The 24,090-nt window shown below is 51.6% G+C and overlaps 4 protein-coding genes across 4 annotated transcripts; 2 read left to right on the forward strand and 2 right to left on the reverse strand.

The window, feature by feature from the left end:
- Nucleotides 1–5,230: 5,230 nt before the first annotated feature.
- Nucleotides 5,231–6,609, reverse strand: int-6 (Eukaryotic translation initiation factor 3 subunit E; the record flags this gene model as incomplete). Its single annotated transcript, XM_036641012.1, has 2 exons — nucleotides 5,231–6,148; nucleotides 6,211–6,609. The coding sequence occupies 2 exons, from the start codon at nucleotides 6,607–6,609 to the stop codon at nucleotides 5,231–5,233; spliced, it is 1,317 nt and encodes a 438-aa protein (XP_036493090.1).
- Nucleotides 6,610–7,119: 510 nt separating this feature from the next.
- CGCS363_v009164 (54S ribosomal protein img2) lies at nucleotides 7,120–7,588 on the forward strand (the record flags this gene model as incomplete). The annotated part of the gene is made up of 2 exons (XM_036641013.1): nucleotides 7,120–7,428; nucleotides 7,496–7,588. 2 exons carry the CDS (start codon nucleotides 7,120–7,122, stop codon nucleotides 7,586–7,588), a joined length of 402 nt encoding a protein of 133 aa, XP_036492676.1.
- Nucleotides 7,589–8,160: 572 nt separating this feature from the next.
- sol1-1 (SWI/SNF chromatin-remodeling complex subunit sol1) lies at nucleotides 8,161–11,430 on the reverse strand (the record flags this gene model as incomplete). Its single annotated transcript, XM_036641014.1, has 1 exon — nucleotides 8,161–11,430. The coding sequence occupies one exon, from the start codon at nucleotides 11,428–11,430 to the stop codon at nucleotides 8,161–8,163; it is 3,270 nt and encodes a 1,089-aa protein (XP_036493306.1).
- Nucleotides 11,431–19,324: 7,894 nt separating this feature from the next.
- Nucleotides 19,325–21,830, forward strand: pyr-7 (CTP synthase; the record flags this gene model as incomplete). The annotated part of the gene is made up of 11 exons (XM_036641015.1): nucleotides 19,325–19,399; nucleotides 19,507–19,563; nucleotides 19,631–19,678; nucleotides 19,814–19,841; nucleotides 19,940–20,069; nucleotides 20,125–20,229; nucleotides 20,335–20,359; nucleotides 20,413–20,440; nucleotides 20,491–20,627; nucleotides 20,675–21,667; nucleotides 21,723–21,830. 11 exons carry the CDS (start codon nucleotides 19,325–19,327, stop codon nucleotides 21,828–21,830), a joined length of 1,734 nt encoding a protein of 577 aa, XP_036492674.1.
- Nucleotides 21,831–24,090: the final 2,260 nt, after the last annotated feature.

Consider the following 24,090-nt stretch of genomic DNA (forward strand, 5'->3'; position numbering starts at 1 on the left):
GTAGCAGCAATGTTCTGATAAAGGCCAAGTAGGTTCAACAATTAGATTGTGCGTTGCGTCGGTGTGCCTTCAATATGGAACTCGCTGCATGCCTTTATCCTGATCGATAACTAATTCCTCAATCCTAAAGGACCATCATCGTCGTCGCAAAATACCAAGACCGTTGCACATCTTCCGGTTTACAAAATAGACTCCCACGATCTCACTTACAAACCTCCACAAAGATGGCTGAGGCTTCTCTCACCCTCCCTACTTGCTAACGCATAGTACTCTGGTCATTACAACTTGGGAAACGTGTGTGTCGCAGATAAAGAGAATCACATCCACTCAAGTCCGATGTATTATCTTCCGCTGGCCGTCATCCTTGGCTTCCGCGCGCCTTGCCATCCCAAATACCCCCGAAATACCCCTTAACAACAGAAAACGTTCTCATCCCGCCTCTGGATCTCAGGAGAACGTCTCACAAAAAGATCACATCCATGTCCAAGGATATGACCGCAGCTCACTGTCGCCATCCCACCATCTCCTGGAAGCGGAACTATCTTTCGGTTGATGAAGTTTCCTATCTCCTTCAGTACACCGGCCTTATATTGCTACAGACCTTTTCATCTGCGAATAAACCTGTATTTCCAGCTCTGGGGCATGTCAAGACGATTTAAGCAGGCCAACGACGCTAATTAGAGCCGACATTGATATTATGCACAGAATTTATTGAAGATGGGACAGGGTTGATGGCGAACTGAGTATCTGGGGCACCTAAACCAAGAAAACTCTCATGGAAACTCTACAGCTCGTGGTTACAAACATAACAGTGAAAGCTTCCCCTCGTCCAACATGTTCGTCGCCATATTCATGTCAAATACCCGAAGTAGCAGATTCTTCGCTGCAGGGCTGAGCGTATCTAATACTATCTCGGTTGGCTGATTGAGACAGGGTCTGAGTCAACATCAGCATAGAACCTCACTGGATTCTCGAGCCATTTGCTTGATTCAAGCTGTATTATGCGTGACTTCTCAACGTAATGATGGTCCTCAGGCCGCGCTACATACATCACAGAGAGACTCAACTCGCAGCTAGCTGGGTATAAAAGCCCCTGACTTGCAAAGCATCACAACCTCATAAGACCCCACCCCAAGCAACAAAATCCCCCCACAACTAATAACGCAATTTTCATATATTTAGACCCTCACTATAATAATTATATTTTAATATATCGCTAAATATCTCTATTAATCTATAATAATAATATATAATTTTATACTCTTTTTATTATTAGAAGAATTACTATTAATTAATACTACTTCTAACTTAATTAGATAGTTCTAAACTTCTTATTACTTCTTCTAAATATTTTTAATAATTATAAATTACTTATTTAGTTTTAGTTTAACTTTTCTTTTTAATTTTAGTTTATATTTTTTAACTTAAGTTTTAAATATATAAATAATTTACTAGTTATTAGCTATAGCTATATTATTAAGGTTTAATTACTTCTTAATTTTCTCTAGAAATAAGATATAGATAACTAAGTTAGGCTAAAATTACTATAACTTTATTTTACCCCTTATATTATTATTAAATAACTATTTATATTATAGTAAATTAATAGAAAACTTTAATATCTTTATAATATTATTCTTAGGGTTTTTTATAATATCTACTAGTTTCTTATGCTATATAGGGGCTTTTAGAACGTTAATTACTATAAAAGTATAGAAGAACTTATTTATAAATAGCTTTAATATATTAATAAGCTATATACTTATTACTTTCTAGCTTACTTTAATAATATAAAGCTAGAAGGTATTACTATAAGTATATAAATAGCATTAGAAGAAGTTCTATTTATTAATTAGTATTAAGTTAAGTATATAGTTATATTCCTCTAAATAATATCTATAAAACCTCTTTAGAAATAAAAAGACTAATATATCTAGTAGTTATATAAAATATAATAAATAAGCTAATAAGTATACTAAATAAATATTATTAATATAATATTTCTATATAAACTTATTAGAGATATAGCTTTTATAGCTATCTATAATAAGAAAACGCTTAGAATATAATCTTTTAGCCTCTAAAGCTATTTTAAATAAGAATACTTTCTCTAACTACTTAATATTTATACTATTTAATATCTATTTATTCTTTAATAATATAAAATACTATAAAGTGAAGTTTATAAGATCCTAAGGGAACTATTACTACTATATAGTCTTACTTTTAAAGATAATAAATAGGGATAAGTTTTACTTATTTACTAAGATATACTTAATAATAGATATCTAAGTATAATCCTTAGAGCTTTAAATAAATATTAAAAGCTTTTTAGAATATCTTAATACTAAATTATCCCTCTATATCCTTTCTATAATTCCTATTTTATCTATATTCTATTAAAAGCTTATTAATATCTTTTTAACTTCTAGAAAGTTAAAAATTATAAAAAACTACTTAATATTATTAATAGTAATATCTTTAATATATTAAGTATTAATCTTCTATACTTTAAATATCTTAATAGCTAAGTTTTAGTATAAGAAATTTTCTATTTACTTTTTCTTAAGTAGCTATATATTATTAGTAGTATAAAAGATATATTTAGTAAATATTTATATATATTAATAGCTAGGTATAAAGTTTAGGGAGCTTTATATAAAGACTTAAGTTATTAAAGCTAACTCTTATTTTATATTTAAGTATTATTTATATACTTTTAATTTACGTTTTAATATAATACTTTTTAAATAGCTATAGATAGTAGTATATAATACCCCTTATTCTCTTATAGTTATAAAAATAAGCTAATTACTTTATATAGCTATAATAGTGCTAGTGAGGTTATTAGGGGTATAATTAGGTATATAAAGTATTATAGTATTTTTTTTAGATTTTATTTTAATTGTTATAGTAGCGAAAAACCTAGCTAACTAGGATAATATATGTTATGTAGTATATAGGTTGCGCAATGTGACGTGTTATTAGTTGTGGGGGGATTTCGTTGCTTAGGGTGGGGTCTTACTGCAATCGAAACTTCAAAGCATGGTTGTTGATCTCCACAAACTGGATTCTGTACTTCCCACCTAAATTCCCGCATCAAGCTAACGTCAGACAGGAAGAAGACTTTGAGGACTAGAAGCAAGGTCCGCCATCTCTCTTCCTGGCTGAATAAACATTCGTCCCAGAATACATCAGAACCAGACTTGAGATTGGTGGGCCCCCATTTCAGGGGCAAAGCAATGACCATCGCAATTCGGGTTGCCGCATAGTGAACCACTTGACAACATGCCACGTTCTCTGCAAATTCACACTTCTTACTACTATCGAATTGCGGCTGATGCTGAGATGGGTTTCGTCTCCCAAAGACACTTTATAGTCACATCACTAGGACACAAAAAATCACAGGATTTCGTATTGATGCTGTAGATCTCTCGCGGAGTGGTCGTCGTTACACACCCACACTGATCGGTGTCTCGTATATAAGAAAGTTTGGCTATCCTGCCGCTTTCTAGCTATCAACGCAATACGCACGGTGTTTGACGGGTCGATTATCATCACATGAACCGATATGATGCGTGCTGCACAAGTATTGCCCAGACCACATTACCCTTCATACTAATCATCAATCTTCTGTTCTCAGTACATTCCTTCCGAATACCCTAATAGCAACAGATCTAGTGAACAGCACCCACAAGAGTCCTGATAAACGACTTCAGCCTGGGTTCAAGCTTCACGATTGACGTCAGCTGAAGCTTGCCACGGCTGGGGATAAGCTGAATCACCAAATACTCCCTTTATTATTTCCTTGATTCTGCAGTTGGAAATATACCCAGGCGCAGAGTTTTATATCACAAGCAGCCTTTGGCTTCAGGAGGAAACCTGCACGTCCTGTATTGAGGCATATTGAGAATATTTAAGAGGGATGACAATAGGCAACATGCTATGCAATCTGAGAGCGAATGAATGGAATCTCCGCATATGATGTTTTCCAGCCCCAAGGCCCCAACTTTTTGAGATCTCTATCACACACGTTGACCTCTCAATGATGGCATCATCGCAACCAGCATCAAGATCTGAAGCCTTCTCATCCAACCAGATCATGACCTTATTCGCACCGAAGTACACGTAATCACAACCCCAAGTGCTGAGCAACCCAGCGCATCACATAGGCAAAGTACCTTCCAGCAGACTGTGCGAGAAACTGACCAGATCAGCACCGAAACTGGCTGCCTCCGTTCATTAACATCCAAAGCATAGCGTCGTCGCATTGCCGCATCGAACCACCATCTCCCAGGCTAGATTGCTTGAGTTTTATACCACAGCAAAGAGAACTCAGGCACACGGCGGGACGGGATACAAAGTCTCAGTCTGATGGGCGGCATCGGAGAGCAAATGCTATTTTGATCTCGATGATTGTACATGTCTATGGGTTTGAAGCACCTTTCTCTGCATCTGAGCCACAATGTCAGGTCAACAGCAACGTGAACGATCTAGCGCTGGTCAATCATCATTCCCCATCCCCATCAATCTCAGTGTATACGTCTTCAAATACGCAGGACCCGAGGCCCCTCGAGCTCTTTCTCGCGCCGGAGACACATCGCTGAACGTGGGAATCCCAAAACCTGGCTGGGTCGACAGCAACAAGAAAGACAGAAGTATCCAATTCGCCGCACACCATCGAGGACCATTGTGCGGCCGGGGGTTTTGAAAACAGGGCCACGTCCCCAGTAGATAGCACACATTTATAGTCACATCAAATCACCAGCACAAGAGATCTCATAACTGTAAACATTTCAATAAAGCAGCAAAAGGGCGAGGGGAACATCTTCCCTCTAGGCCTCCCCGCTGCCACTTCGTTGCTGCTGCTGACCCCCTTTAGGATAAAGAGTAAAAAGATACCCCGTTTTTGCCCTGAAAACGCCGTGCCAATGCAAAAAGAAGCCTTTCGGGGGGGGACAAATATCTTTTGCTTCAAACCACGAAACCAGCCAGCCTTACTCAATCCATGAAGCTAGTTGCCCCCTACCTCTCCGGGCCGGGCTCGGTTGGCTTCTTTGCATGCGGTCTATCGTTAAAAAAAAGAAGAAGAAGAACCTGGCCTGGCATCCTTTCCTTTTTGTTTGCATCGTAGTAGTTCTTCTCTTCCCCCACCTATATCCTCCCCCCTTTGTAGAGTTTCATTCATTATCCCAACCGTATCCTTTTTACACAACCACACGCCTGCCTCTCAAGACTTGGACACCGCAGCGGTGAGGACCTGGGTCCTGAAGAAGCCGCCCTTGGTCTTCTCAATGACCTGCTGGTAGACGTTGTTGGGCGGGTGGTTCATGATGACGGTGCCCTCCTGGCTGTCGATCTTGGCGTCGAGGCGGGTCTCGCGGATGAGGTTGACGATCCACTTCTCGCCGTCGTCGGGGTTGAGGCCGAGCTTGGCGGACAGGTCGCGGATGTTCATGCGGCTGAAGATCTTGCAGTAGCTCTCGCAGATGAGGTGGCGGGCGGCGTCGACGAACGCGTCGGAGGAGCTCATGAGGAAGAAGTCGGCGCGGCAGACCTCCTCGGCCTTGCGCAGGGCCTCGCGGGCGGCGTTGAAGTCGTGCGCGACGTACAGCGCCGAGACGAACTCGGTGATGGGGTCGCTGTACTCGTAGGCCTCCTGGCGGACGTAGCGGATGACGTCCTTCATCTGCTTCTGGTGCAGGGAGGAGTTGCGGGAGCGCGAGCGGCCGGTGATGACGGCGGCGATGAGGTAGCGCAGGACCCAGGGGCACGAGGTCTGGATGGTGTTGATGTAGGCGGCGGAGAAGAAGAGGTCGAGGACGGCCTCGCGGGCGCCGTCGTGGTTGAAGAGGGGGAAGAGGGCCCAGTGGACGAGCATGGTGCGGTGGTCGAGCTGCGCGCGCGGGTTGTTGTAGAGCTTGGAGTCGATGCCCTCCTTGACCTTGAGGATCTCCTCGACGGAGGCGTCCCAGTTGGTCGTGAGGATCTCGGAGGCGAGCTTACCCCAGGTGGCCGAGGAGACGCGGTCGTTGTCGGTGGAGAGGACGCGGAACTGGTAGAGGAGCTCGGCGGCGGCGCCGTAGTTGCCGCAGCGGAACTGGAACTGGCCAAACTCGTAGAGGGCGTTGACCATCTCGATGGTGACCTGAAAAGCGTATGTCAGCTTGCTGATCTCCAACGGGAAAGACGGACGCGGGACAAACTCACATCGTGGTCCTTCTTAAGGAACTCCAAGTTGGCAACCTTGTCGCTGCGCAGCGCACCGACGACGTCCTCGCGGGTCAGAAGCTCCGAGATCTTGGCCGTGTCGGCCTCGTACTTCTCAAGCTGGGCAATGACCTCGTTGCGCTTCTTGGTGTACTCGGCGGGGGGCTCGCTGCCGCCGTTGAGGTCCTGGTAGAGCTGGGCGACGTAGTCGGCCATGTTGGTGTCCTCGAGCAGCTTGATCTTGCCGGCGAGGATCTTGCGCGCCTTATCGTCGTCGCCCTTCTCCTCGGCGCGGCCGGCCTCGAACTCGATCAGGGGGAAGACCAGGTGGCGGGACAGCTGGGACGCGAGCTTGGGCAGGATGCTCTCGCCGTCGAGGGCGGCGTAGACTTCCTCCATGATGGGCGAGGTTGTTTGTGAGGGGTGTTTCGGGTTCGGTTAAGGGAAGATGGACAAATCGGTGCGGAAGACGGGTGACGTCGTCGGGATCGTGATCGGAGGCGGGGGGAGGGAGGTGTCGCGGTTCGGCCGTCCTTTCGCAAGTCGCACGTTATTTTTTGCTCAGATTTGTTTTCTCCGGCTGAGGGGCAGGCTCAGAAGAGTTTTGGCCATTTTCGCCAAAGGCAAGAATTGGTGGGGGGTTTTGCGGCGTGCCGTGGTTTTGCCGGGCCGCCTAATTCACTCAGACCTGGACCGTGCGTCTGCTTCCTCCCGTGAGGTCCCTGATTAGGTAAGGCGGGATGGGGGACACGGACCAGGGACGTGGATTGTGCCGAGCTTCAACCGGCGCGAATCCCTTCGCCGGAAACCTCTGATGCTGGAGCTGTTGTCGACGGCCAGCCAAGGACCCCTCCACGACGACGACGACAAACCTCCTTCCGGCACCGACCCGCTCGTCCTGCCGCAAATATGAACTGCGCAACTCTCAGAACGGCCTTCGCCAGGCCAGCCACCTTCCTCCCCAGATCCGCCATCCTCCCCACCGTCCGATTCTCCTCCACAGCGACACCCGTCTCAAAACCGTACCTGATCAACCTGACGGCATCCAACTCCTTCCCCGTCTACAGGGACGACAAGGCCGCCGGTTCCAGCAAGCGCACAGTTATCAAGAAGATCGAGGGCGACCGCAAGGCCCTGATCACAGACGTGTCCGCAGCGCTCAAGGTCCCTAAGGAGAACTTCAGAATCAACCCCGTAACACAGCATGTTGAGATCAAGGTCCGTAGATCCCAATCGCCGTGGTGAAATTCTGAAAACATGGGTCATGAGCTAACTTGCATACCAGGGCCATCACACGACAGAAATCAAGGAGTTTCTCGCAACCACATTCGGCAACCCGAAGATCGCCAAGACGACACCGACAGAGGTCAAGGCATGAGACCTGAGATTGGCGTGACGAGGCTGCGCTGCAGCTTGTATATCAATCGTTGTAGCATACTGGCGGAAGACAAAAAAGCAATAAAGGCTGGGTCGTTGCTGGCACATCTGGGCCGTGAAGCACCATAGTGAGCTAGACTGCAGGCCAAATGTATTATAACCCACTCAGGCGGGAGAGGGAATTCATGATAAAATATCCCACAACCGTATGACTACATGCGTTCATGAAGAGTATTGGATCTCGTCAGGTAGTCTCACAATGTGACAATAGTGGAGGTATTCTTGCATTGTCGCGTCATTTGTACACCTATGAAAGAATGGCTCCCGTCAAGCATCCTCGCTCCAAGCCCCCAATAAACTCCCATCAAATTCCTTCTCTTTTTTTAGTTACACTCTTATACACGATCCACACCACCGCAGGATGTGTGCCTGCCCATGGCAACACAAGGCTTGGATAAACCCTCCCACTCAGGGTCCATCTGGTATCAGTGATGCTCCCCCAAACAAAACGCACTCCCCGACTCCGTTTCTATGCCATGCACAATCCTAAAAGTCGTAACACCAGAAAGTCTATCAATCCAACGCTGCGTACGCCGATAGGTTCTTGATCACACCATCCTTGGTCCACTCGGGTGACCGCATGAGCATCATCTTGAAGACGGACTCCTCTGACGGCAACGCGTCGGCAGGAAGGCTAGACTTGGGGTCGTTAGGGTCCCGAGCCTTTTCGGCCAACCGCCGCAGCGTTGAAATGCCGCAGGTGGCAATGTATACCAGCCCGTTATCTCGACCAGCGGGATCGCCTTGGCCGTTTCGCGTCTGCCATGGCTGCTCGAACTGGGCGCCGAGTACCTGCACAAAGTGGTACAAGCTCTGTGCGAATCCATTTCCGCTTGTGAGCCAGGCCTTCGCGATACCCGTCTCGTGACCCGGGGCAAGGGATGCGATAATATCGGCAGCCAGAAGACCCTGCATGAGCCAGGGCTTGCGGTCCTCGATCAGTCTGAAAAACTTTTCCGGGGCCTCCACATGTGCCACAGCAGACTCAGGTGTCTGGATGGGGATGACGGTCGTCGAAAGCGCAAATGCCCGTGTCAGTAGGTCGAATGGTGGATTGCTACTAGCGTCCATCGCAAAAATCGTCTTGTAATGCGTGCGATTCGGCTCATCTCTTGCCAGGAACCTGGCCAACGCATCCACGGCGTGGAAGGTGTAGGTGTGGACACCAGGCTGGTAAGGAGGGAAGTACATCTTATCTTCTACCACCGTCGGGCCAGGTGCGGGAGCGAAGGCCAGAAGGAAATGCAGCAAGCACAGAGCTTGTTCGCGACCGGGAATCTCGACCGCACCCGCGATGTTGGACAGCAGGATGATGGCATCCTTCATGAACTCGAGAGTGTTTGCGTTCGTTCGGAAAAGCATGCTGCGCGTGCCCAAGTATCGAATGGTGGCGCACAGGAATTTGATGACGAGCTCGTCGCCAAGCACCATGTGATTCTCGTTGGCAGCCTCCGGGAAGGATAGATTACGAAGAATCGTGATGACACACGAGAAACGATCAACGGCTCGGTCAAGCTCGTACTCTGGCGACCCGAACTTCGGCAACTCCTTGACACCCATCTTCTCGGTCCAGCATGCACGTGCAACGTCCTCGTACGGTGTAAGCTGGATATCCGATGACGACTCTTCCGTGTTTTCCACCAGAAAATCCAACTGTTCCTCCGCACACTCTAGCAAAGCCTCAATAAGCTCCTCGCAGTACTTCAGATGGATATGCAGGGCCTGATGTTGGGTTGCCGTCACCGTTGCCAAGGTGTCCAATGCGAGGCGAACCTCACCGTGGATACCAGACTCCAAGCTGCGGGTAAGGGCGTGCAAGTCCACATAGCCAAGCTCATATGGCGGCGGAATATCGGGTTTCAACGCCTGGAGCTCTAACCCCTTCAGATCGAAAGCGCGAACGTTGATCCCACCATAAGCCTCCAACGGTCGGGCGCTTGGAGTGTACTCGTCGGATTCTTGAGCGAGACGCAGCATGCGGGGCTTGATCGAAGCAGCCATTGGGTTCTGTTCCATAACGGGAGGGGCGGGCATCGGCATACCACCGCCCTTTACGGAGGCGGGAGACGCTGCGGGGAAGTTGGGATGACCAGGCGTCGGCTCGACGCTTCGCGACAGGCTGTTACGCGCATGGCCTGGCGGCACGTTTGCTGGTGTCTGTTGTCCTGGCGGTTGAGGAGTCTGGAAACCATTCACAGCAGGAGGCTGACCACTGAACGACCCTTGCTTAACGGGAGTCTGGGCTTGCGGAGGCATGTTCGGCTGGCCTTGCGGCATCATCTGTTGCTGGGGCATCTGGCCTTGGGGAGACATCTGCTTGGTTGGAGTTCCCTGAGGTTGCTGACCAGGCATGGGCTGGTTGGGCATGCCCTGCTGCTGTTGTTGCATCATACGTTGCCTATTTGTCTGAGCATGCCAAGCCTCTTCAAACCTCAGCAAGTTCCTTTCGTAAATCTCCTTCATCATGTGAGGCGCCTGAGGTATTTGTCCGGGGTGAAATCCGATTTGATTGGAGACATTTGGCCATTGGTTGCCAGCAGTGGTAGGTTTATATCCACCTTTGGCTTGAACAGCTTGGAAAAGCGTCAACAAACTAACCGGACGGTTTCCGATGGCAGGGTTCGGGTCAAACTGAAGGCCTTTAGCCGTCATGAACGTTGTGAGACTCTTCATAAACTGGTCGGGGTCGGTTCGGGGCATCGGGCGCTGCTGCTGCGGTTGCTGCTGGGGACGCATCGCGCCTGGGGGCATCTGGCCGTTCGGCATTGGCATAGGCTGCTTGGGCATCATGCCACGACCCTGAGCCATGCTCTGGGCCTGCATCTGAGCCGCCATCTGCATATTCTGCATGTTTTGCATGTTCTGCATATTCTGCATATTTTGCATGCCCTGGATATTGCCTTGCTGTAACTGTTTTTGAAGACGGGCCTGGTACGCGGCCATTTGTTGCTGTTCCATCGCATTTCGTGGCTGCATGTTGGGCGGCAGCATCTGATTCGGCATCTGTCCCATGTGTTGTGGCATCTGTCCCATTTGCTGGGGCATCATCCCTCCTGCCATCGCGTTCGGATTAGGAGAGGGTCTCGCCGGGGACTGTTGCGTCGGCGTGAAGTTGGGATTGAAGCCCGGAGGCATGTTCGGGTTCTGCATGTAGTGATTCGGTTGAGGCGTACCATGTTCGGATGGATTCGGCGATGCTTGGGGAGCAAACTGTTGCGCGCCGGGCGAGAATGGATGAGGTGACGCGGTCGCGACCCTTTGAGGAACGCTACCGGGCCTCAACTGGTTTGCCATTATCGGGGATGGCGTCGCATTCGCGGAGCCATTCTGGAGATGAGGATACGGCGATGGCTGACTTTGACCTTGTTGAGACATGGCGCCTTGATAACCGGGGAAGGTTTGGGGCGTCTCGGAGCGCGACGTCGGCAGCATGCCCGGATTTTGTCGCGGTGAGCCGGCGAGGCTGTCTTCGCGAGGACGGGGTCGTTTCGAGGGGATCACTTGGTTTGTTTGATAGGCGGGATTCTGGAAAGACGATGGCGAAGCGTTGCGCATCTGGCCATTTTGCATGGCAGCCATCTGCTGCTGCTGTTGCTGGGCCTGGTGCTGCTGGGCTTGCTGCGCCTGCTGGGGATTGGCGAACTGGGCCGGGTTGAAATGGGCCGGGTTGCCCATGAAGGCAGAGGGATCCATCATGGCTCCGGCGGCATTAGGATCGTTCATGTGAGGGAAGCCGTTGCCATTATGGTTGGGGACCGCGGCTTCGTTCATCCAGGTGCTCATGGCTGTGGTCGGCTTTCGCGACCCATCGAGCGATTACTTGGAAAGTCAGCGACAAGGACTCAATAGGCCAAGGTCCATTGAGATGGAGCAACGGATGATCGTGATGGGAAGTGGCACGGCAGTAGGCTCTGTCGCGATGCAGACTTGGTCGCGCGCGTCGCGGTTGTGTGTGGTGGACGTGGACGTGGTGGCCTTGGAGCGTGGTGCGTTGTGCTGGGGGGAGCGAGCGAACGAGTAGCGGGTGTGTGTGGGAAATCAGCAGTGGAGCGGCCGCTTTTGGCTGGAGTGCTCTGTGCTGGGGCGGGCTGGTGGCAGCCGTCGGGCTTGGGGCAAGGAGGAGGACCGGGCTGTGTGCCTGGGCCTTGCACTTGCCTTCGGGGGAGCGACGACGGGGGGGAAGGCGCGAGTGAGTTGAGCAGGCGGCGGCAGGAGTGGGCAGCGAGGGAAGGAAGGCGTCGAGTAAGAGAGAAAAAAAAAAAAAAAAAAAAAAAAAAAAAAACGTAGGGGAAATAAAGGAAGGAGAGACAGGGCACCCAAGAAAGAGCGCGACACAGGCCAAGGCAGGCACCATCGAGGTTTGCCAACGCCAGCGACTCGCGTCGTCTCGCCGGGAAACGTTTTGTTTCCTTTCCTGTCGTCCCAATGCGACAGACTACCTGCTTATTTGGGGATGGGGAAAAGAGTGCAGAGAGAAATAAGGAAGGATATGGCAGGCAAGTGGGTGATGAAGCAAATGCCTGCCTGCAGTGCAGCAATCGCGAACGTCGCGCATCCACAATAGCAAGCATCAACTTCACCAGCCACCAGCCATCAAAAGACGGCGCGGCATCATCAAAAGCAGCTCACGAGATAATTAGAATAGAACTTACAACTTTATCGGCGGCCCGGGGGTGATCGGGATGGGGGTGCGAGGATTGAAAAAAAGGGTACGACTTTCGGGGCGGCGGCGGGAGGGAGGCAGGAGCTGCTCGGGTCGGGGCAGCTGGACAGGACGGAACAGGAGCAACAACGAAACGAACAGCGGACAGAGAAAGGGCAGACCGATGGGGACCGGCCAGCAATAGGCAATCAGAGAGGCTGAACGAAGGGTGGTCCGGCTTGGTCTTACCTAAGGCTAGGTAAGGTATCCGTAGAGTGAGTGGAAAGTCTCTCAAAACGCAACGCAGGAATCGCGCTCAATGTGCGCGCTGCTGCAGCTGGATCTGGAGTCGGGTTTGGGGGAGGGTGCCGGTGGATGAACGGGAATCGGGCGAGTCTTTCTTGCTGCTGGGAACGACTCGCCAAAATCGCCCTCTGTCCCTGATCCTGCCGCTTGATTGGTTTCAGAGCCTGCTCCGCGAAAATGCTCCCAGACGCGCCACCTGGCTGTTTCTGGTTAGACTCGCTTGGACCTCGTGTAGCCGAGAGCCGGAAGAAGCCGACGGCCAATGAGCTGCGAGTGTTAGCACTGCAATAGGAAGCAATGGATAATCCGTTAGTGACATGCAGCACACCACTCCCATCACTACCAGATTGGGCTCCACCCCTTAGCAGTAGCATATTAGTGGTGTGCCTGCTCCGTCCAGCTCCTCTTCAGCGTCTGCGTGCTCCCAGGCGTTCGGTCGTGGGCGACTGTATTGGTGTCCATCCATTTGGTCTCGTTGGGCAATCTTCACGATGTCGTTGCCGGACCCAAATGAGGTTTTCGGGAGCCAACGTTCACCCTCAATTTGTCGCGTTTCCTCGCTGACCCTCGAATCCGACGCATGACCATAACCCTGCCGTTCCCGAAGTATTGCCGTTTGACACCGTCCATTCCTCATGCTCTGTCACAGGTGACCGCCCCTCCCATGGCGTTTCCGAGAGGCCATTCAGCTTGTCTGTTGCTGCCACGCAGTTCATGTCGATCCCCGTTGTCGTTCCTCTTCACCCCTGCCCGCAGCAAACACCAGAAAGCCACGAAACGGCATAGAGCCAAGAGATCTGCGAGTCAGTGATGCGGCTGCGCAAGAGAGCGCCATAGCCAGATGGAAATGATGTAGCAAAATAGAAAGATGCCCGAGGTACGATGATCTCCTTCGGTTGTTCTCACGGGTGGCTTCAAGCACTCGCTTGAAGAGCAAGGCGCCGTCCTCGGACTCGGCTGAGATTGCTGAAGGAGATGCTCACCGCTTGGTGAGTGCTGAGTTCGATAACGATATACAAGGGCAACGATGCTCGGAGAGAGAACAGAAGACCTTCGCATGGCCAAGGTTTGTTTGGGAAGGGTGTCGACTGCGTGCTGGGCGGAGAGTAAGAAATGAGACTGTCGCGATAGATGTTGATCCGATATGGCTGACGTCGTACGAGGTATGACAGAATGATGCCAGTATGCAAAGCTCATGCCAAGATATCGTTGAGCGGCAGGCAAGGCATCGGACTGAGTGTCAATGATCCGATGCAGACCGCGGCGATGCGAGGTTGGCAGCTCGTCACACCAACAGACCAACGTGATGTGATGGTGGCCCTGAGAATCCCAATCACAACCGCAGGGGTGGTAGACACGACCATCAGTGTAAGCGGGGGGTCCTGGCTTGGTCGGGATAAACTGCTTGAGGCTGGGCAAGTGATAAAGTGTCTGGTAGCAGTCGAAAATTCGAGGGCATAACAGACGTATTGCCGCCCGGTTCTGGCTGTCCTCGTGCAAGCGATAAAAGCTGCATCTGAGGACTGCCGCTGTCGTTCGTTGTCCATGGTTGATTGCTGCAGGATGCCCCGCCAATGAAGCCCAAAAGACGCCAATCACGTCATCAGAAGCGTCAACGCTGCCAGGGGACCTTGGGAGATGTCTCAACCCCTCCCAGCAGGCTCAAATCGAGACAAAGACAGCCGTAAAATGCTGGGACTTTTTTCGATGGAAAAACCAGATCGTACCGTGGAAAGGCACAGGTAGGGTCCGGGCTGTTCTCAGGGTTTGTTTCGTCATTTGTTGGCGGGATCCCATGTCTGGCGTGGTTTGGCTAGGCCCGGTGCCGGGCCCGTCATCTCCTTGAGGCCTGAGACATGGTCTTTTTCCAAGCCACCACAGCTACTTCAACGTCGCCTACGTAGGTAGTGGTAGTATAAGTACCTGGCTAAGTGGCGCGAAAGCTGGTATCTGGTTTGCTAGGAGGGCTCTGGAGGGCCCTCTAAAGACCGCATCCGGACAGATCACAGGCTTCGTAAGCCCTTAATACTTCCCTACTGGCCCTCTGCTGGTGGCTTTGTATTATGGGTATCGAGGGCAGGCTTCTATTGGCTGCCCTGGCCGTTATGGAAAAAGACCATGTCTCAGGCCTCAAGGAGATGGTAATGGCCCGCATGGCTGGTCCTGGAAGTGTCTCTGCTCGTGCCTGCGCTTTCGCGCTGCTTTGGTGCCCTTTTTGGCGCCTTCTGGTGCTTGGGTTTTTGGGCCGAGATCGGGCGTGAATTTGGCTCGCACCAGGTTGATTTTCTTGTGTTGTTTGTTCGTGTGATCGGAGTAACAAACTGGCTTGAGGTGATGGCAGACGGTCTGGCCAGTGGCCGTAACTGAGGGATGGAGACTGTGGCCAGAGACGGCAGACACCCTTGTCGACCCCGTCCGTGGAGTGGCCCCAGCCAGCCAGCCAGCCAGCCAGGACTGTTTCGACCCTTTGTGGAGGGAGTCTGCCCTCTCTGCGCGCCCTCCGGGTCGGCGGGCTCATGGGAATGCGAGAGTTCTGGAAGAATCTCGTACAATTCGGGAATGATTCGTCTGTCGCCATGGTGGTCATTTTTGTGGCTCAATCGTGCTGGTTTTGGTGTTGAACGGATCGAAGTCGGCCTGTGACTTATACGTGCCCGACGGTGGGAAAACGGTGGTGAGGGCCAGTTGGAGGTACCGTTTCCAGGTCAGTGGAATCCAAAGAAGGCGACAGATAGAGCCGCGAATACGCAGCAACGCAGATGAGAGCAGCTCGAAAGACGACAAACAGCGAGAAAAGGACGAGCAGAGGCGGCAGGAAGGTGAGGGAAAAAAGTGAGAGAGAGAGGAGAGGAACGGGGGCAGGTTGGGCGATTTATGTGAAGTACATGGCAAGAGGTACCTGCCTGTCTCCTCCTCCTCCTCCTTCCAGCCTGTGCTGTGTGCTGTGTGGCCATGTCCATCCACCATTTACCACCTGCACTTTACAGTGCCTGCCTGTCCTTGCCTCACGGTGCCCCGGTGCCTGCCCATCTTTTGCTGCCACACAATCAATGGTTGCAGGTGCTCTCGATGAGCTGCTCTTTCCTTCCCAATTACCTACCTACCTTACGATACACCGACTGCTCCTGCTCAGTGCCTTCTTGTTAGAAATAGCTGAATGTAATAGAGGACGGGAGGGGAAGGCTCGGAAGGTAAGGTAAGGTGAGGTAGAATCGTGATGTCCGGTTCAATCTGCTGTGTGACTGCCACACTCACTTAGAACATGGACGGCTGGCTCTTTCTTCAGCTTGCTCTGCCAGGGAATGAACCGGCGTTGGCTGGAGGCGTGGCATTGCATGGCTGCCCCTCTTCCCGTCCCCGTCACCTCCTCACAGCACCTCGTCCTCAATCACCTCTCCGTCCCATTTCAAAGCCAATTTGATAGACGCCTCACCATTCGATCTGCGTCCGGTTTTTGCTTGCTTTATTTCTCTTCAATGCCTCCTATCTTACATCTTTTTCGCCTCCCACTGCCAATGCTACCCTCTCGGACTCGAATTACTGACTGACAGACTGCCTGACCACTGCAAGGTCGTCATATCGCCAGTCTCATACTTTCTCGCTTCGGCTTGACCAATATCCACGTGTGCCCCCTTTCCCCGTTTTATTACGAGAAACATGGCCTGCCTCCCTGAACTCCCCCAGCATTGACCGACATCAGCAATTCCTGCTTCATCTCATCTCGTCGCCTTCTCCGGTCGTCGTCTCCGTCGTGTCATTCAGCATTCTCGGCCTCACGCCCATCTTCCGTTTGTAGCATCTAACTTGCACAGTCAATTCAAATCAACCGAAGCCCCTCCCTCCAAGCCGGCCGTTCGATCAATTGCACACACAGTCTTGCCACGCTGGCTGACCTGTCGGGAGCTAACTGGCTGGCTGAGCGCCTGGTCGGTTGGTCTGCTGGACGGCCGTGTCTGTCACGCCTCCGGGATGGGTGGCTTTTTTTCATCCTCTTTCTTTTACCTTTTCCTGTCTCATTTTCTTAGTGGGTGGAATGGATGTGCCTCGACACCTTCATCTGCCTGGATTCCCATGGATTGCCCCGTCCTATCCTTTACCTCCTCGGCTATCCATCCTGTCCAGATCTCTCACACACAGTACATGCACCACAATGTATTTTACATTACCATCCCTCGCCGTGTGGTCGGGGGAGCCCAAGGTTGTCTCCATCCGTGCATGTCACCACGCCCAGCACCGGCCCCATCCGGGAGATGATGGGACGAGAGACGAGACGCAGAGTCGCAGACTGCCGTCTTGTGCTTGCAGCGACTTGACGGCGTCTGCTGCGCCTTTCGCCCCAGCTCGATTCATCGAAATCCATCCATCCCTGCCCACGACGCCTCCCACGCGAGCCTGTACGACCCTCATCGTGAACGATAACTGTTTGCCTTTGGCTCGTCGAGTTCCTGTGCCGTTCCGCATTGGCTTCACCGCTTGAGCCGATTCGGACGCATGCCTGGATGGATGCTATGGCTCCCCACCTTTGCACCTTTGGTGCCATGGCCAAGCACCCAAGATGCCGGACCTCCCACCTTCTCACCCAGTCTGACGACCCCTCTCGCCCTCTGTTTTGACCCAGAATTGACAGCACAGCGACAGTGGCACGATATGCTTCCAGGCCAGCTGTTCGAAAGAGCTTTGCTAGCATGAAAGTCATGGTTAGGACATTCCGAGCACTCCCTGAAACACAGCGGTGGTGATGGTCCTCTCCTGGTGGTTGCCGATCTGCCCAAGATGAGGCAGACCAGGCCAAGGGGAAGGGCCCGAATCAATCTGACCATCGCTGTGCGTCCAGCCATCTTCGATCTCGACCCACCTGGCCTCACCGTGACCCCAGGCTGCCGCAGCCATGTTCGTTGGCGTCGCTAATCCTGTCATGAGCAAAGTTTCCGGGAGATTTTCAAAGTGTGATTCTGTTGTGTGGTAAGGATGCGTCGACTTGAACCCGACCAACGGAGAGCACGAGACGGTCGATCTTGGATATCCAGCAACACAACCACAAGCATCTCTCGGCGGATGAAACCTGCCGCTCTCTGATTGTCCGAGATGCAAAATCAAGGGCGCTTGACAGGACGCTGCGACGAAATGAACCGTCTCATGAAGGCCCAGGCTTGGTGTGGAGAAGATACCGAAAGTGAGTTTGGCCGCGAGCCTCTCCTCTAGACCTTGCAACATTGGCGTGCCATCGAGACAGACGAAAAAAAAGCAATTGGAAATCTTGGGCAGAGTTCGTCGAGTCGTACCTACCTTTTGGAGATCTTCGGACCTGCCTCCTGCAGGCGGCATGCCCCTTCCCAGTCAGTCCAATCCCCCACCTCCATTTTGGCTTAGGCTTATGTCAATGTTCCCTGTCTGCCCGCCCTGCACGCCCGCCCTGTGACGGTTCAGTGAATCTGCACTGGGCTGGCTGGGCGGGTTTTATTAGCGGAATGGAGGGAACATCCAGTGCACCGTCGTCTAGCGCAAACCTCGGGCCCCATAGAAGCAGTGGAGCGGGGGCACAGACCTTGTACGGCGCCATCAACCTGGATGCCCGATGTCTGTTGATGATTTATTCCCCTTCCCCTGTCTCAGTCACAAGCATTGGGAAGCAGTGACGATTGTGCTTGATGGATATGTTCTATCACTTTAAGCACGTCATCCGTATCACTGGTCGCTCATTCTAAGCTGTGGTGGGTTTGTTGGCTCCTACCCTGCATTATCCAATGATGTTTATGTTGTACGTTGCTTTCACCAGGGAAATAATTCCATGGCAACGGTAGCATGTAACTTGAGGTCATGTGATGACTATTCTGTAGCTCTTCTTCGCGGCTGACTGTTCCACCGCCAATGACTGAAATTACATGCAGCTTGTTCGACATCGGCCGCTCCTGAGACCATGGTTTTTATGAGATCGTCCTCAAGAACCACGCTCATGACATCGAGATCCGCAGCTTATCACGTCTTTCTGATTACAATTACTGTCGACATCAAGAATTCTCGTCAAATGCCCTCGTTCTCAGATTTGATTCCTTGATCTAGGAACCCCATTAAGGTAGTCGCCCAGGTAATTAATGCATCGTGGAGTTAGAAAGGGACGTTGCTGATACTTCCAATTCCCCAAAGGCTGCAACTCCAGACTGATAGTTTCATGCTTAGCCTGACACCCAAAGCTGGCCTGAAATGTTTCTTCACTAAGCAGATAATGATGGTGATCATGCTGCTGTCGTTGCCCAAAACAACAACACACACACAATGAAGCCGTCTCGGTGAACACGTCGGTGAACAGACCATCAAGCCACGTGATGCACTTTACGCGAAAACACGGACCACCCCCTGCCGTAACTGATGGCAGTCGCCCTGCAAAAACCCCTGCTGCAAAGCGCCCTCAGCTGCCCGCCGTCCGCCGCGGGGTCCCACCCCGGGCAGTTGCGCCCTGTGGCACTGTTTTGCAGTGGTGGTGGGCTCCTTCCCCGTTCCTCGTCCCCTCCTGTTATGCGTTGAATCGCTTATCGATAACCAAAAATTTCTTTACCTCCGACCGCGTTCGCGTCCCGCCTTTGTCTTGACTCTCTTTCTTCCCTCCCCTCCCCCTCCATAGTCAAGCCGCGAGAGCAACCGCCGAACGACCCCAAACGAAACGCAAGCCGAACCGCCGAGGACATCTTTACTGATTTTTGTTTGGACAATTCAACCCCCAACAGAGCCACCATGCGTTACGTTCTCGTCTCAGGCGGTGTCATCTCCGGAGTGGGCAAGGGCATCATCGCCTCGTCCACGGGTCTTGTGAGTTTTTGAGTCTTGTGGTTGGCGATGCTGGCTGGGCCGGGAGGATTGCCGGCTTGTGGTTAGAACAGAAGAATAGGACAGAAATGCTGACTGTCGATGAATAGCTCCTGAAGACCCTTGGATTGAGGGTGACTAGCATCAAGATCGACCCTTATCTGTCGGTGAGTGAACTTTCCCTCGTGCCCCACCATCTGTGTGAAACCTGACTTTGCTGACGATGACTTGCAGGTCGATGCCGGTCTCATGGCTCCCGCCGAGCATGGTGAATGTTTCGTGGTTCGTATTAGCAGCCCAATTCAATGCCATGTCCCGCCATGCATGGGTGCAAGTGCCCCTCACTCACACCAATGAGACCAATGGACCGGGACAGGCACAACCTCAACTCATGACGGAAATGCTGACTTGGACCAGCTGCAAGATGGCATGGAGGTAGATCTCGGTAGGTGACCTTCTTCAGAGGAGCGACAGTTTCTCCCCTTTTCAGGGGGCAGCCGCCATATCATAACAGCAAGTCTGACTCCGGTGCTCGCAACACAGACCTGGGCAACTACGAGCGCTACCTGGCCATCCGCCTCACGGGCGAGCACAACATCACCACCGGCAAGGTGTACCGTCACGTCATCGAGAAGGAGCGCCGCGGCGACTACCTCGGAAAGACGGTTCAGGTGTACGTTTGAGGAGGTTGCTTGGCGGGCCTTGAGCGGTAGCTGACACTGGGCCAGCGTCCCCCACGTCACCGATGCTATCCAGGACTGGATTGAGCGCGTGGCGAAGATTCCTACCGATGACTCGGGTGAGGAGCCTGACGTCTGCATTATTGAGCTTGGGTGAGTCTTCAGTCTGCTTTCCAGGGGTACTTGAGGCCAAGTCGTTGTCTTCAAACAAACTTGTGCCTTGGCAATTTGAAGTATAAGGCTGACTGAACTCTACAGAGGAACTGTTGGTGATATCGAGAGCGTATGTCTTGCACCACGCATTTTGCCAAGCGGCATCCACTAACAACAAACCAGATGCCCTACGTCGAGGCATTGACTCAATGTTTGTACCCGTCAAGCTTCTTCTCTATGACTATTTCTAACCCGCGATAGTGCGCCACAGAGCCGGAAGCGGCAACTTCATCCAGATCCACGTCTCCTACGTGCCCACCATCCACGGCGAGCAGAAGACGAAGCCCACACAGCATGCAGTCAAGACGGTCCGCAGTTACGGTCTCGTTCCCGATATGGTATTTTGCCTCCTGCCTCCAAATCGCCGCCTCGCTAATTCGTTCAGATTGCCTGCAGGTGCGAACAGCCCCTCATGGAGCCCACCATCCGCAAGATCGCTCTCCTCTGCCAGGTCGACGTCCCCCAGGTTCTGGTGGTCCGTGACATGCCCACCATCTACCAGGTTCCCCTCCTCCTGAGCGAGCAGGGCCTGATTCCCTGGCTCCGCAAGGCCGTCAACCTCGACGCTCTCCACATTTCCCAGGACCGTATCGAGCAGGGCGCCGCCCTGTGGAAGACCTGGGCGTCTGTCGTCAGCCGCCCCTACGAGGGTGAGCTGAACATTGCCCTTGTCGGCAAGTACGTTCAGTCCCAGGACGCCTACCTCTCCGTCGTCAAGGCCCTCGAGCACTCCTCAATGCACCTCCGCAAAAAGCTCAACATCATCTGGGTTGACGCCGAGCACCTCGAGCCCAAGGCCAAGTCTGAGGACCAGGCCCAGTACCACAAGGCCTGGCACTCCGTCTGCACCGCCTCCGGCATCATCGTCCCCGGCGGTTTCGGCACGAGAGGCACTGAAGGTATGATGGCAGTTTCCAAGTGGGCCCGTGAGAACGGCACCCCCTTCCTTGGTGTCTGCCTCGGCTTCCAGACCGCCATCATCCAGTACGCCCGCGACTTCCTCAACCTCGCCAATGCCACCTCCGAAGAGTTTAACGGCGAGGCCACCGAGAAGGTTGTCATCTACATGCCCGAGCTGAACCGCAACAACCTCGGCGGTACTATGCGTCTCGGTCTCCGTCCCACCGAGTTCCAGCCCGGCAGCGAGTGGTCCAAGCTGCGCAAGCTGTACGGCGAGGCCCAGTCCGTGGAGGAGAGACACCGCCACCGCTACGAGGCCAACCCCGCCCACGTTGAGAAGCTGCAGGAGGCCGGTCTCAACTTCGTCGGCAAGGACGAGACGGGCGAGCGCATGGAGATCTTTGAGCTCAAGGAGCACCCTTACTTCGTCGGAACCCAGTTCCACGCCGAGTACCAGTCCAAGGTCCTCAACCCCAGCGTAAGATCACCTTTCCCCTGACCTTTTGTACCGTCGCCGCTGACACCCATCCCAGAGACCTTACCTCGGCTTCATTGCCGCCGCCGCCGGCTGCCTTGACGAGGTCATCAAGGAGCAGCTCGCCGCCTCCAAGCTCACCAACGGCGTCAAGCACGTCGTCTAAAACCACCATGACCACTTCACAACAGCATTTTTCTTGCGGGTATTTCTGAAAGATGGATACACACAACGGGTATAAAGTAGAATATAGGCGGGCACGAAAGAACTGGGAATCCTTTTCGGAATTGGGTGCGAACCGCTTTCCTTTTTGAAACGTTTACGCTAGAGACGCGAGGGGCGGGCGGGTTCTTATCTAAAATGAAGACAACAAGACACCACATGATGAAATCACGCCGCTTGTTGCTTTGACTTGGGGTGTTAAAAAGGGATTAGATGGGGACTGGAAAGCATTTTCTCGGCGCGGGCGTTTATGAAATCTTGAGGACCTTACCCTTGTTGGGGCATAGCATCGTAGTTTCAATCTTGAATAGAAGGAGAATTGCTCTCGCTCGCTCGCTCGCATGCACACAATTTCGCTCGCTCGATTGTGGACCCAGGCAGTTTGAACTCTTGTGGGGCTGCAGGATGGGGTCGTTTACTCGCTGTGGGCGCCCTTGGCCTCGAGTCTCGACGCAGCTTCTGATATAAGTACACAAGCAGATTGATTCTTTCATCTACACCACAATAGTGTAAATTCAGGTTATCGAGCGTCCACGAGAAGTGTCCTGTTTTGACACCTGGATCTATCCACCAGATCCACGAGGCACGCGCCTCAGCATACTGTAGTCTTGATAGCTTTTCTTCGGGATCAGTCATGAGTTATTCAGCCTGAATAACCTCAAGACTCCATACAGGGGACAGGTGCCTGGAGGAGTGTGGCCTGAAAGTTCAGATCCGAGGCGTGAACACTCATTGACTTAACGACCGTATCAATGCTCGAGCCCAAAGCAACAAACCAGTGTCTTCTTCAACGCAACATTCGGCGGGAGAGGTAACTATCCTGAGTGATTTGGTGTTTAATAGGGGTGTCAGGCGCTGCCAGACAGCATGGTAACCGTGATAGTATATTAATGACTTTCGGGAACGTCTTAATTTGTTGCCCAGGAACAACTCAAATGTACAATGACGCCATTTCTTTAAGCTGTCCGGTGGCAAAGGAGCTTAAGTGGCATGAGTCAAGTTTCATGTTTGAATGGTAATTAAGAACACATTGGTCGCAATTGGCGTTTGAGGGGTTCTCGCCTGGTTTGTATCATCTTCCATGGGTTATTCGGCTGTGCCTACCCAGACACCAAGCTGCGTACAACATGAGAGCCATACGAATCTCTGGTTCTGGCTAGCTCGACGCCTTGGTTTCCTGAGCACAGGTTAGCTTCTAGCGAACCAGCCTTCAAGTAGAATCATGATTTGTTGAGGGCTAGGTTCAACGCGATTGCTGAATATTCTAAGTGAAGCTTTGGCATTTCTTACTTATATCAATTTTCGATCTGAAGCACTTTGTTTTCGTTGCGGGCTTTCATCACGTCTCAGCAGCTTCTGCTTGCGTTGTATCTAGGCAGATAGGATAGCTGGTCGTTTGACATGGGTGAGGACAGCAGGCGTTGATGGTTCTCAAGACACGTAGAGTCCTGACGCTATGTCATGAGCATAAATATGCCTTGTTTCTGTTCCAGAGTCTGGCCAATGGCCAAGGAAATAGAAAGAGCCACCCACACCTTTAGAAACCAAGAGGCAAGAAATTCTAGCTGAATTCTGAGATCGGAGAATTGTGCCAATCGACTTCGAACCGAAGCAGACTTCACCAGAAACGCTGTTAGTCACCGGGGCTTGTTCATACAGTTTTTACGGAAAGAATAAGTACACGACAAACCTGAAGAATTCGCAATGCGAATTCGGTCTGGCGGACTTCCTTTCGTTATGGAAACGGAGTCACCAACTCTATAACCAACATCGGCATCCTTCAGACAGCCCGATCACAACACTTTAATTGGCTTTGTCGTGGGACAGGCAAACACATTCTGACACTGGCTTTTATAACGATGTCTTCACTAGTTATTATTGTCTGCCTCAATGAGACGTTTTGTCGGATATATTAGCGCTGTCTGAAGACTTCTGGATTTGTACCCCAAACAGATGTGCGCACACTTAGTGCTGATGCTCGAGGTGCGACGTGGCAGCGCTCTGCTGTATAGAGCTGTCGAGGCGAAGTCTCCAAGGTCGAGAATGGAAGTAGCAGTAATATTTTTTTCCTCTTCGTGTTCTCTTCGCCCTTCCGTTTCTCTACATGGTGTCATTTCTCTTGAAGTATTCATTCGGATACGACTGCAGGAATTGGACCCAGGAGACTGGAGAGTCTGTTGTGCTGGCCAGCAATGCGACATTGC

This window comes from Colletotrichum siamense, assembly GCF_013390195.1.
Source record: "Colletotrichum siamense strain Cg363 chromosome Unknown KSG_Cg363_contig06, whole genome shotgun sequence".
NCBI lineage: Eukaryota > Fungi > Ascomycota > Sordariomycetes > Glomerellales > Glomerellaceae > Colletotrichum > Colletotrichum siamense.